The sequence below is a fragment of the Candoia aspera genome, chromosome 5, assembly GCF_035149785.1.
Source record: "Candoia aspera isolate rCanAsp1 chromosome 5, rCanAsp1.hap2, whole genome shotgun sequence".
NCBI classification, from domain to species: domain Eukaryota; kingdom Metazoa; phylum Chordata; class Lepidosauria; order Squamata; family Boidae; genus Candoia; species Candoia aspera.
The window spans coordinates 86,042,920-86,057,191 of record NC_086157.1 but is presented as its reverse complement, the minus strand read 5'-3'; the positions used below and the strand labels follow the sequence as shown (position 1 = coordinate 86,057,191).

General features: G+C 47.3%; 1 protein-coding gene across 1 annotated transcript in view; it reads left to right on the top strand.

Moving 5' to 3' along the window:
* Window positions 1-2,071: 2,071 nt before the first annotated feature.
* Window positions 2,072-14,272, top strand: part of CCDC80 (coiled-coil domain containing 80) — a 28,188-nt gene continuing 15,987 nt past the window's right edge. The window contains exons 1-2 of the mRNA XM_063305642.1: window positions 2,072-2,511; window positions 3,024-4,904. Of these exons, the coding sequence (XP_063161712.1) occupies window positions 3,030-4,904 (1,875 nt within the window). The 5' untranslated portion in view covers window positions 2,072-2,511; window positions 3,024-3,029. The remainder of the gene's footprint in view (window positions 2,512-3,023; window positions 4,905-14,272) is intronic.

The following is a 14,272-nucleotide window of genomic DNA, read 5'->3' as shown; positions in this document are numbered from 1 at the left end:
CTGTGATCTCCCAGGGAACCCCTAGTGGCTTCTTGTGGAACCCTAGGGTTCCATGGAATCCTGGCTTAGAAACCCTGAACTAGAGTAAGACATTCTCGAGAATAAACTTAAATGGGCCCTAAAAATACTCCCAGAATGGCGTATGGAGCAACTAAATGAATCAAAATTAGAAAAGGAGTGCACCAAGGTTATACACTGTTACCTTAAATATTTAACTTAAAATATATAATGAGAATTGTTAGACTAGAAGAAATAGAAATTGGAAATAAAACTGCTTGGAGAAACACCAACAGCCTCACATAGGCTGATGATGGCTTGAATGGCTGAAAATGAAGAATATATAAGGAATCTCTTTTTGAAGATGAAAGAAGAGAGTACAAAAGCAGATCTGTTGCTCTGTATTAAAAAGAAAATAGAAAAACAAAGATTATATGAATAGGTAGTACCAGCCCAGTGCAATCAGACAGAGAAAGCTGAATTAGAAACAGGGTTTAATTTCCTAAGCTCAGAAATTCATGGAGATAGTGACAGCCATAAAATAAAGAGGTGTCTGCCTATGAAGTACAGAAAAAAAAATGTTAAAGTGCAGAGACATCACACTCACAACAAAGCTATGTATCATCAAGACCATGGTTTTTACTGTTGTAACATAAAGCTGTGAAAGCTGGACAATTGGAAAGCCTAAACAAACTAAAATTGATATATTTGACTTATGGAGCTGAAGATAATTCTTTAAAATATGTTGGACTGCAAGAATAATAAATAATTCAATACTTGTTGAAATAAAATCAGAGTACTTAGTGAAAGCACTAATCATGAAAGTAAATATTTAGACACATAAGGCAAAAGTAAGAGTAATAAGAGAAGATTTTAATGCTTGGAAAAATAAAAGGCAATAGAAAGAGACTAACAGAAGGCAACATGCCTGATGACACCAACTTGAGCATACAAAAACTAAGAGATAGAGTTATTGACAAACAATCCTGGGGAAATGATGTTCATCAGGTCACAGGGAGTTGAAAGTGACTGAATGACCAACAACAACATCCTTCGCTCTTCATCAACCATTCCAATTTCCAGGAATTCAACATTAAAGTAGGAAACACAATCATATTCTTCAGACTCAAGTATAACATGATTTATATGTTTTAACCATGATGCTACCACATAAAATGATGTTCTCACTTTCTAGCTATTGAGAAATTGAGCGTTTATTTTTATTTATTTATTTAACTTGACAGAGATGACCCTCTATATGTAATATGGTCTACGTGTGTGGACTAGAAGGGAGCTGAAGTCCACACAGCTTGAAGTTACCAAGGTCGAGAAACACTGGTCCAGACACTGGCTAAAATGTTAGGAAAATCTTGCTTTTAGTATATTCTTGTGTTGAAGAACATTATAACTAAATACAATACATGTACTTTTATAATAGAATTGGTATGGAAGTTGTTGTTAGAAATCGATCGAACGGTCCACTGTTACTCATCAAATCGACAGGTCCGAATTTGGTTGTGAGGAGCTCATCCCAATGATTTCCATGGGCTGCACTACGCTTCACTAAGTTTGGTCCTCACCCAAGTCACCTCTACTGTTTTCTTTAAAAATGGAGGGTCTGATTTGAGAACATGAACGGTATAAGAAGGAGAGGGATTCTTGAAAAGAGATCGCTGAGGTAATCTTGGAAATATAATCGCCATTATATTCGTTGGACCTGACGAATGTCCTAAGTTTCCCCTTGCCGCCGGAAAAAAAAACAAAACAAAAAAAAACAAAAAAGTCGCTGATGATGATGTGTAACATTTCAGTCCCATAATGAGCTTCCTCGTTTCTCCCAAAAGCGAGGGCAACCGGGAAAGGAGGTAATGTCTCTCTGAGTTAAACGGAATCTCTCTCCCCCCCACACACAAACCCGCCCCTTGTGCTGTTGTTTCAGTTTGGGTTGGAGCCGGGTTGAAGTTATCCTAACATTTCTGGGAGGAAACCCAAAACGGGGCGTGTGAGGTGGAAGGAGGGGAAACAGGGAGAGAGGGAGGCTAGGGAATGAAGTTCAGGAAGGGAGAACAAGGTAAAGAGAAACGCGTTTTCTTCGTAGCGGCTTGGTGCGTGTTTAAACCATTCTGCCTGGAGAACGTATTGGCGCTGATGCTTCGGCTCTGGGGAGACAAAGAAGCCCCGCTGCAGGCCAGAGAGCGGAACTGATGTGGAGGCGATCGTGAAAGTGTAGAAGAGAGAGAGAAAGCTCCGAGCAGCAGCAGCAGCAGCAGCAGCAGCAGCAAGGTCTGCGAAATGTGCCCCTCTGTGGCTGCTCCCGAAAGAAGGCAGAGCTGCGGCTAGATGGAGAGAGGAGGAAAGCTCCGGGCGGGAGAGCCTGTTTCCCCGCGCCCGCTTCCGTGAAGGCGAGCGAGCCTTTCGGGGAAATCTGTTCTGACCGCAGCAGAGCTGCATGGCAGCCCCCGTGGTCTAAAGATAGGATCTGAAAGAGCCTTTGAGAAGAAGTTTGCCGCAAGGGTAAGTTTCGCTGCTTTTCTGAGACTCTTGGCATGCTGTATGTGGGTAGGTCTGGGAGACAGCTAGACAGTCTGTGCTAATAGGCGGTGTGTAGATTATACAGACTTTTTTGACTTTTCTCTATCAAGCACTCCCGGGAATTAATAACTGTCATTATCGTTGAAGATTGTCCCCCACCCATTCCAAGGAAAAAAGAGCGCACACCTTCTTTCAATCCATATGTCCATCTTTAGAACCTCAACAGGGTCCAGTATAACTGAATCTGGCTAGCTTTCTTCTCACTGAAGGGGTTGCTCTTGACACATATACCAGTTTTAAAGTTGAATCTCATCTCTAAAGAGAAAAGCGACATGAAAATCAGCAGAAATGCATAGAGCAAGTTTTTAAAATGCATTTCAGAAGGATCGGCGAGATTTCTCTTGATGACGACTCACTCTGAGAATGTTGGACATCCTTGGTCTTCTGTAAGAACCCAGTAATAATGTGTCTCTCCTCCCATTTTCTTTTTTAAGGTCACAATGAACTGGACACCGGTTGTGAGCTTAACTGTGTTGTGGGCAACATGGCTAGTGTGTGGCTCACACAAGCCAGTGAGGCAAGCTGAGAGAGGGAGTCTTGGGGTCAGAAAAGTACCTGTGGCCTACAGGAGCAGTATCAGGAGATCCGCTTCGACCCAACCCAGGTTAGGCAAGGTGCCTCAGAGACTTGTAAACCTTTCTGGGACATATTGGCAACGCCCCCTTGTTAAAAGGGATTCTTTGGAACCTAAAAACCCAGCAGCCTCTTCCTCAAAAAATAAATCTCAGGTTCAGATAAAGACTGGTAAGATGAAAATACGACAGATGAAAAGACCTAAGTTGGAAATGATCAAAGATGAAGGAACATCCACTGCAGTCCAGTCACGGACTGTGCGTTTCCCATCAGGGTCTAGTTCTCCCAATATTCTGGCTAGCTTTGCAGGCAAGAATAGAGTCTGGATCATCTCTGCTCCTCATGCCTCCGACGGCTATTACCGGCTTATGATGAGTCTGCTGAAGGACGATGTCTATTGTGAGTTAGCGGAAAGGCATGTCCAGCAGATTGTACTGTTCCATGAGGAAGGTGAGGAAGGTGGCAAAGTTAGGAAGATAACCCCTGAGGGGAAAATCCTGGAGCAGCCTCTAGATCCAAGCCTCATTCCCAAACTCATGAGCTTTTTGAAACTAGAGAAGGGGAAATTTGGTATGGTGCTGTTAAAGAAGACATTACAAGTTGAGGAAAGGTACCCTTATCCGGTACGGCTGGAAGCTATATATGAAGTCATTGACCAGAGTCCCATCAGGAAGATAGAGAAGGTAAGGCAAAAAGGCTTCATCCAGAAATGCAAAGCAGCTGGAGGGGAGGGCCAGATCCTCAAGGAAGGGATCAGTGGGGGTAGCAGCACAAGAGCATCTCCAAGTGGTGGACGTGTCCAGTCACTTCCAAGGAGGGAAGAATCAAGAAAAGGCAATATGCAACCAACAAGAGTTAAAACTGTGAAGAAAGTGGTGGCAGCCACAGTGCCACCTCCTCCTCCTCCCACTACATCTAGAGCCACTACCTTTCCTCCAACAACCACAACTCTCAGGCCAGTTGCCAGGATAATGACAATACCAAGCAGACCCACAACCACCCTCACAACTGTTCCTACTACACAGAGAATGTGGACCACAAAGTCACTCACACAGCTTCCCACAGAGCCTGAGGCAACTACCCCTCGTGAGACAGAGAATTTCTCCCTTTCCATATGGAGAGAAAACCGCAGGGGAAAGCATCCAGGCCACACACAAAGACAACCAACAGCTACTAAAAGACCCAGCAAAGCTAGTCATTATGACACTTACACAGAAATCCCAAAAGCCACCTCGGAGCATTACACCAGGGCAAACACTGGCAGATACAGAGACAATCGTACAGACAAGAAGGATGATAACAGTCGGGATCCCCGCATCACAGCTGGCCAGCACAAGCCCATTAAAAGCAAGCAGTCCAAAAAGAAAGCCCAGGACAAAATACTGCGCAATGAATACGAGGATAAATATGACTTGGGGCAGCCTGCCGTTCCTCGTTTAGAGGAAGGCGTCCCCATAGGAAATATCCCACCCAAGAAAGCCAAAGAGCCAAAGAAACACATCCCTTTAAATAAATCTGAAAAGAAGAAAGAAAGATATGACAAGAAAACTGAGAAGCAGGCCAAGAAGGACAGAGCTGAAAGGAAAAGCAAGCAAGAGAAAGAGCGTAACAAGAAAAACAAGAAAGGAAGCAAGACAGAGAATGAGGGAAGCCTGAAACCTCCTGCTAAGTCTTTCACGCAGACCTCCAAGAAATCTGTGACAAACCTTCTGGACTTCTTTGAAGGCAAAAGACGACTTTTGGTAAGTAGATTATCCCCTAACATACATCACTCACATTGTTAGCGACAAAACTCGAAACAAATTAGACTCCAACAGTCTTTGAGTTTAGAAATAGAAAAAGACTTCATTTCGCTCTCTCTCTGAGCTTCTACGGTTTGCAAAGCGTGGTGGACTTTCCAGGAGCAACATGTCCAAAAGAAAAGCCACACCATACAATATTTCAAGTTTATTTTTATACATTTTCCTGTCCCATCGCTCCTCTTTATCCGTTTCCCCATTGGCTGGGTACTCTCAGACTTACAATCTTCCGGCCGCCTTTGTTTTAAACCATTATCATATTAGGTGATGAGTTTAGCCATTGCCATGATAAGTGATGTGTTTGGCCCTTATCATTTGATGAGTTTTCCCCACTATCTCCTCCTGACTTTGTGTTGGTTTAAGTATTTAACATGGCGTTGCTTTTGCTCACTAGCTTGAACTTATTTACACATTAAAATCTTTACCTCTCGCAACATCCATTCATAATTCATTTCCTTAATGAGCCCCTGCAAGTATAGACTTTTCTTTCTAAACAGGCATGTATTGCATTAGTTTAGTTTCTGAAAGTCTTTGATGGCAGCCATGATCCAATGTCTTTAACATTTTCATTTCAATGGTACCAGAAAATCAGCCTTCCTCTTACTTAAGCATAAGGAACCTATAGTTTTCTAGATACTCTGATATTCAGGTCCTGTTATCTGTTATCCTTGGCCATGTTGGCTGAGATTGTTGGAAATTGTAGTCCAGCAATATCTTAAGGACTGCGTTCCTCTGCTTGAACTGCCTTCAGAGAAAGCCAATGCTATTATTGCAAACCAAAGGTGCTGCCAGAATGCGAGAGAGTAGGAGTTATGTCTGAGTGTTATACATGCACATATTCCTGGACATACTACCCTTTTGGCCTTTTCTCCCCTATATTCTTCTTCTCACTCACATTTGCATATACTTCCTTCCTTCTCTCTATGTCACTTCCCTTTACAAGCATTGGGACCCTTTCTTTCACTAGCATGTAACTTTTAAAGAATTGTGGGTCGCTACAGAACAAAGCTTTTCAGTCCAGGATATTCATTTCTGCAGAGGGCTCCTAGGGTAGAGAACATGAGAAAGCCAGGAGAGGGCCTCTGCTGAACTGTGGGCCCCCACAAGGTGCAAGGTCTGGATCTGCGCTCAGTGATCTGTATCCAGCTGCACCGCTGCAGCAAAAAATTGCACGTTGGAAAGAAAAAGAAATGAAGGGAAGGGGGGCAGTACTGCAGCCAAATGCTGCAGAAGAATTGCTGAGAGACAGGTTTCCATGTGGAGGCAGCAGGAAAAGTTTATTGAGACCACGCCAGGAGGAAAGAGAATATAGAACTGCTCTTAGGTGCAGTTATTTTTTAACTTCTGTGGGAAAAGACTGTTTTTCTTTCTAGATCAGCCTTTGCTGTCCACATTTGTTGAAATATGTAGTACTGAATGAGTCAAGTCATTTAGTTAGCTGAACAGGTGCTCCTTACCAACTCCCCCTTCACTGTACTCCAGTGCCAGATCTACGGCTGAAGATGGAGGACCTTCCAAAGTAGACCTGAGGTATGGGCAGTGGGAATAAAATGGCAGAAGGTCCTGTTGCATGAATGGAAATTTACTCATGAAATATTGCACATATCCCCCAATTTTTAGGGTTTTTTTTAATTAACTGAATTAAAAGAAACAGCTGTTACTATCTTCTGCTTTTCTTCTTAGAGATGTCTCACATTCCCATATCTAAGAAGGCTCTCCATATTTCATTTTACAGCTGGGCCACATATCGGCTGGAATAATTGACTAGGAGCCACAACACATACCAATAATGGGTGAGAGTAGACTCAAAATGGTTGGGGACCCTTCTCTCTGACATCTTTTTAAAAATTCTACCATCCCCTTTTCTCACTTTTTCTTTCTGAGAACCTCTAGGGCAATATTTTCAGCTTAACATTTTCAGGCCAAGTGTATTCTTAGCCTTTTGGCCTTGCCCCACTAATAGCTTACTTTGCCACTTAGCTCTCAGTTTGTCAGCAAAATAAGAGCCATTGTAAATATGGGGCATGGCCTCCATCCTATGTTTATAGTATTTTGCTAACCAAATCACTTGTCATCACTAACTGGGAGCTGATATTTTCAAACTGTCTAGTCAGTGTTGTGGCTGGTGTATCTTGTAGCCATACAGGTGAGAGAAAGGGGTCTGGCCACATCTTTCACATGCCTAATGCACATTTGCAAGAGGTTACTAACTTCCCTTGCCAGGAAGGGGGTGATAAACACCAGCTGTTTTCAGGAACAAAAAGGTTCACTGTAAGAACATTTAAAACACTTCTGGACTGAGGACAAGATGCTAGCACATGAAATGTTAGCATCCTCTGATTAAGAGGGAACAGTGAGACTGCCAAGGAGTTCTAGTGCCAGTATAAACTGCAAGTGAGAACAGGCTCAGAATGGTGAGCTAGAGGCGGCATTTGAAAAGTGGGTGGGTCCAGGAATTAAGTACAATTAATATGATTACTTCTTATATTTTTAATAATCCCTCTTCGGTCATAGAGATTTTTAAAATATAAAAGCTAATTTAAAGACAGCAAACTATTCATGTTCTATAACTTCAGAAACATATTATTTCATGTTCCTAAATGTCAGACAAATTAAACTAACCGTTTGTTAGCCCTCTTCCAAGCACATGAGTCAACCTGGCTGCATTTGATGTGAGTTATGAAAAGTAGGAAGGAAGACTTCTCCCTGAGCATGGGTGAAGGAATCACGGGGCTCACTAGGAGCCAAAATATTGCCTGCCATGGTACCTCATGATGGAGTAGGGCAATATGTGGCCTTCACATGTTGCTGGACTGAAATTATCATCATTCCTCAAAATTAATATACTGGATGAGAGCGATTGACAAAATTTGGAAAGTCAAAGTTATCCATCCCTGCCTTAGTTTGACATTAGCATGGCATTAGCATGGCATGTTCCTAATAACATAATTATAAATCTCGTTCAGCAAATCATTAAATCTTTTCTCAATAATTTGCACAGGTTGTCAGAAAACAAGAAACTGAGATAGTAGAATTTATAATCCACTAATACGAGGCAATGAATTAGCAACAGTTGAAAACAGGATTTTGTATGTTTATTGTTTTATAGTTCATGCTGAATTCTATTTATGTATATTTCAACTTCCAGCTTTTCTAGTTGACATTTTGTTCACCATAATGATGACAACTTCTAGATTTAACTGTTTTCTGCCATTGTTCCAGGATATGAATATACATATTTGCAGACATATTTTAGCATGCTGTCAATAAGGTGGATAGAGTTCTTTTTCAATATAAATAATGTAGTTTCAATAATGTGCTGAATATCTGAAACCACAGTGCTTTATGACCTGTGTTTGCATCTCCCAAAATTTAATAATTGTATATAAGATGAGTCTCCCATCTGCAAAACCATTTTTTTAAAAGAAACACAGCAACTTCCTCAGATGTTTTCCTTGACCAATTACATTTAACTTCAAGGCATATTGTGACAATTCAGACTCACTTCACTGGTTATTATTTTTTCCCTACCCAATATTTTAAATGCAAAATAGAACACATGATTATACATGATAAGTGAAAAACAGATGTTATTTTGCCAGGTTATATAATGATTAGGAATCCATGTAATATATTTTCTTTATGCATTTCATTTGCTGCCATTTTTTTTGTTTGTGGTTTGTGTACTAAACTTGCTAGATCCTTGCATCTCTTTGTTGTTAATTAAAATAAATAAATAAAATTGGAATGTGGGCACACTATTATTCTATATGGGCTCTGGAGGCATTCTTAGAACATAAAAACGATGAGAGTTACAGCCATCGCCCTCATTCTGAAGCCTGACTAGCTTCCTTGCCTCCCAAAGGAAAACATCAGTTGGGAGATACTAGTGAGCATGTTGGGAACCTAAGGGGAGTTATTTTATTGAAATATGTAGGTATATATGCGTTTGGCCTGCTTGTGTGTATCTGTTAGCTATTTAATGTGTTTTTTGGATGTTATATGTTTTCACCTAGTGCAGCTTGTCTGAATTTGCTATGTGTGTCTGTACATTTGTATGTTTCTCTGAATACAGCAGGTCTTCTGGTTTAAGAACATCCCAGTTTACGGACAACTCCTAGTTAAGAACTAAGGACTATTGTATAAAAAATTCGAGTCAAGTACAATATTTTGGATTAAATACACAATTCTACTTTGTGTATTATTACGTTTAAGATGTTTTAGTGTATTTGGAAGTGTTTCTTAAATGTTTTATATGAATAGAAACAATGAGAAAGGTAAATATATATACTATATACTAAGACAAACATTTGACTAACTGCTGCTAAATAACTGTTCTGACTTACATACAAATTCAACTTAAGAACAGACTTAGGAACGGAACGCTTCTTAAACCGGTGTCATGCGCTGCCTACCTCTGAATAACGTTCAGACACTGGTTTGCAAAGCAGGCTCTGGTTTATTTCAGGATAGGTACAACGTTGTTAGAAAAAAGCTGAGAGTGACAGGAGCGCGCCGGTGCGGGGTTTAAATACCCCGCGCCGGTCAGCGCCCCCTCGCTCTCGGTCACGTCACCCCCCTTTGTCCCATGCGTTGCCCTGCCATTGGTTGAGGGTTTCCAGGATCGCCCATCCTCAGGTTTTCATTCTTCTGCTGATTGCTTTCAGCTGGGCGATCCCCGTGGTATTGCTGCTGATGGCTTGGGTGGCTCCGTGATCCGTTTATCTATTGTTTGTTAGCCGTTAGTCGTTGTGGGTTGATGGCTACTTAACTTGTACCCCTTCACCTATTTCCTTGTCATTGTCATGGGTGCCATTGCGCTGATTACTTTAGCTCAACGGCACTCATGACATACTGCCCCCTTTCCGAATAGTGTTCTCCCCCGGGTTTCTGGGTTTTCCCCATGGAGCTGTCAAAACGCCACTTTTTTTTTTTTTTTTTTTTTTTTTTTTTTTTCAAAGTTCCCGCCGGAGTAGTTGTCGCCCCTCCCTTTGCTCCTCCCTCTACCACGTGCCTTCCCAGGGTGTGTCCATGGTGCGCATGCTCGGGTTCTGACCTGGCGTGCGCATGCTCCAACCACACCCTGTTTGTTTGGCTCAGTTCGGCGAGGCGAGAGGCGTGGCTGGTCGGGTGCTGCTCAGCTCCAGGTAGGGCCCTTTTTTGCTTATTTGGAGTGCGTCGCCTTTGTTGTGTCTCCTGGGCGTTGCCCCCAGGTTGCCCTGTTGACTTGCTTTCCACTCCCCCGCGGCCAGGGGGCGGGGGGAGGGGGCTGGCGATCGTTTGTCACCACCCCGTGGGCCCGGGGCGGGGGGAGTGAGTCCCGGGGGGGGGAAGGTCCACCCAAGTCGCGGGCTTGGGGGGGGCCCCTTCCCTTGGGGCACGGGAGGCGGGGGGAGGCCTGCGGGGGGGGGGGTTGGTTTTGCTGACCTTGATTGCGGTTTGTCGGGGTATGCCCGGTGGAATGCTCTGGTCAGGTCAGGCGCGTTAACGTTGTGCGCCGCCACCCATTCCGGGTGGGGGAAGTGTTTCCACCTGACCAGATAGTGTAGGGTTCCTCGTTGCTTGCGTGAGTCGAGGATGTCCCTTATCTCGAAGTGGTGTTGCCCGTCGATCATAAGCGGTGCGGGCTGAGGCGTGCTTGGGTGCCATCGGGAGGTGGTTGCCGGTTTTAGGAGGCTGGTGTGGAACACCGGGTGGAGCCTCCGGAGGTTGTGTGGCAGGTCCAGGCGTATTGCTACCGGGTTCACTATTTGCGTGACTCGGAACGGCCCGATGTACTTAGGCCCCAGTTTTTTCGAGGGTTGGGTTGACTTTAGGAACTTGGTGGAGAGATAGGCCATATCCCCCGCCTGGAACGTCGGTTGTTGGCGCCGGTGCTTGTCGGCCTGCTCTTTGTAAGCAGCCTGTGCCTCCTTCAGCGCCGCCGTGATTACTGGCCATGCTTCCGCGATCTTCCGTCCCCAGTCGCTGGCGTCCACCTGGGGTTCCGGGGGTTGAGGTAGCTCCGGTATGGGGACGAAGTCGCGCCCCGAGACTACTTCGAACGGGGTTTTTCCCGTGCTCGTGTGGACGGCGTTGTTGTATGCGACTTCGGCGAACGGGAGCAGTTCAGCCCAGTCGTCCTGGTGGTAGTTCGTATAGGATCGTATAAATTGCTCTAAGGTGGCATTAAGAACCTCAGTGGCTCCGTCCGTCTGCGGATGCCAAGCCGTAGACAGGGCCTGTTGGGTCCCCGTCAGCTTCAAGAAGGCCCGCCAGAATTTGGAGGTGAACTGTGTGCCCCTGTCGGTCACCACACGTGCGGGACATCCGTGTAGCCTGTACACGTGGATGAGGAAGAGTTTGGCTAGTTGTTGTGAGGATGGGACTGACGTGCAGGGGATGAAGTGGGCCTGCTTTGAGAAGTAGTCCTTCACCACCCAAATGGCCGTTTTCTTCTGGCTGGGTGGGAGGTCCACTATAAAATCCATAGAGATTTCCTCCCATGGGCGGGAGGGTTCTGCCACCCGTTGCAATAGCCCCGCGGGTTTGCCTGGTGCCCGTTTGGCCCTAGCGCACGTTGGGCAGGACGCCACGTAGGTTTTTACGTCTCGCCTGAGCGCGGGCCACCAGAATTGCCGCCGTGTTAGGTGTAGGGTCTTGAGGAACCCAAAGTGTCCCGCTTGCTTGGCGTCGTGTGACCTATGCAAGATCGCCTGGCGTTGCGAGTCCGGGACGTAGATTCTGCCTTCCCCCCATGCTAGGTCTTGCGCCATCGTTACCTTGTCGGGGTTTGCCAGGAACCAGGGGTCGGTTTTGAGGGCGGCGGCGAGGTCCGTGCGCATTCCCCCTGGTAGTTGCGGTTGCCTTCTTTCCGTCGCCGGTTGTCCCGCCGTCGGCTGCGCCGTAGCGTCGAGCTGCCTCCGTGCGCCGCTTCGGGTGGTCACGGCCATCCCCAGTTGCGAGGCGGATAGGACCGTCCCAATGGTGTCTGGGGCGGGCTCTTCGTCTTGGGGCAGCCGGGAGAGGGCGTCGGCCAGGAAGTTCTTCTTGCCCGGCATGAACTTCAACTGGAAATCAAAGCGGCTGAAGAATTGTGCCCATCGGACCTGTTTTGGGCTAAGGCGTCTAGGCGTTCGTAGGGCCTCGAGGTTCCGGTGGTCCGTCCAGACCTCGAATGGTTGGGTGGCTCCCTCGAGTAGGTGACGCCATGTTTCTAGTGCCGATTTCACCGCAAAGGCTTCTTTCTCCCAGACGTGCCATCGCCTCTCTGTCTCGGAGAACTTCCTTGACAGGTAGGCGCATGGTTTCAGGAGCCCCGTGGAGTCTTTTTGTAGGAGGATGGCTCCCAGGGAGAAGTCTGAGGCGTCGGCTTGGACCACGAACGGCCGTTCTGGGTCCGGGTGCGCGAGGATTGGCTCCGTCGTGAACAGCGCTTTCAGCTTGTCGAATGCGGTCTGGCACGCGGGAGTCCAATTCAGCACTGTGCCTGGGTTCTTGGCGCGTCTGGTGTCCCCCACCCCTTTGGTTTTGAGGAGGTCCGTTAAGGGGAGGGCTATCTCAGCGAACCCCCGGGCGAAGGACCTGTAGAAATTCGCGAATCCCAGGAAGCTCTGTAGTTGCCGTCTGTTGCGGGGCCGCTCCCAGTTTAGTACCGCTTCGACTTTTGCGGGGTCCATTTCGATGCCGTCCCCGGAGATTCGATACCCCAAATAGTCTAGGCGGTCTTTGTGAAACTCGCACTTTGTGGGCTTTGCATAGAGCTGCGCCCTTCTGAGCTTGTCGAGGACTTGCCTGACTAAGGTTACGTGTTCCTCGTGTGTTTTTGTGTAAATAAGGACGTCGTCGATGTAGACCAGGACCCCTTTAAACAGATGTTCATGCAGTACCTCATTGATGAGCTGCATGAACACCCCAGGGGCCCCCGCGAGTCCGAAGGGCAGTACCTTGTACTGGAAAGCGCCTAGGGGGCAGTTGAACGCCGTCTTCCATTCGTCCCCCTCCCTGATTCGGATGCGATAGTACGCCTCGCGCAGGTCCAATTTGGAAAAGACTTTGCCCGTGGACAGGTGGGCGAGCATGTCCTTCACCAGGGGTAAGGGGTATTTGTTGGACAGGGAAGCCGCGTTTAGGCCCCGGTAGTCGGTACAGAGCCGTAGGGTCCCGTCTTTCTTCTCCCGGAATAAGACGGGGGCTCCGACCGGTGAGCATGCTGGCTCTATAAATCCCCTGTCTAGGTTTTTATCGATGAACTCCCGGAGGGTTGCCATCTCCTTCGGGGTCATCGAATAGATCTTTGGTCTAGGTAGGGGGACGTCGGGCAGTAGGTCGATTCGGCAATCCGTCTTGCGGTGGGGGGGTAGTTGGTCTGCCTCTGCTTCTCCGAAGACCTCGGAGAAGTCGGCGTATTGTTCCGGTAGGTCTGCAGTGGTAGCGGCGTTGTCTTGTGTGGTCGCCTCCGCTCGTCCTACCGTGGGGTTGCTTTTGCCAGCTGGTACTGGTGCTCGATACTCGCCGTCGCCGAATGTGAAGGTGCGGGTCGCCCAGTTGATCCGCGGGTTGTTTTTCGCAAGCCATGGCATCCCCAGGACTGCAATGGGCCGTCCGATGGGCGTGACTACGAACGATGTGCGCTCGGTGTGAGTGCCCATTTGCAGGGTGACCGGCTCGGTTTGTAGCGTGGCTGGTTTCCCCCCCGCTGTGGAGCCGTCCAGCTGGTGGAATGCCAGCGGCGTGGGGAGGGGGAAGCAGCGGAGTTCGAGTTTGGCGACTAGGTCGGGGTGGATAAGGTTTTTTGAGCACCCCGAGTCCACTAGTGCCGCGGCCGTGGTGGCTCCGTTGCCGGCAGAGAGTTGAATTGCTGCCAATATTACGGAGCTTTTGTCGTTTCGTTGAGGTGGTTCGCGTTGCTGTCCCGCCGCCTGCCTCGCCACGCGTTTCAGGGCAAGCGGGGAGCATTTCCCGCCGGCTGGTCGGGGTCGGTATTGTCCTCTTCTCCCCAGTAAGCGTCCCAGCCCTCTTCCGGTGTCGCTGTGGCCACGGTCATTCGGCGGTGAGGGGGCGGCCCCGGGTTGGGTGGTTTGGGGCTAATTTTCGGGGCGGGCTTGGGCGCGCTGGTCGGCGGTCGGTTGGCGAAGCAGTCCGCCGTCTTGTGCCCTAATTTGCCACACCTCCCGCAGGGCTCCCGGTTGAACTTCTTTTTTGGGTATATGGGGCCGGCCATCCCCCCGTGTGGTGCGGGTACCTTTTTCCCGACGTAGTTTGTGTCTTCCGTGGTTGTCATAAGGAAGGTGCGGTGCGCGTGTTCGGCTTTCCCCGCGAGGTGGATCCAC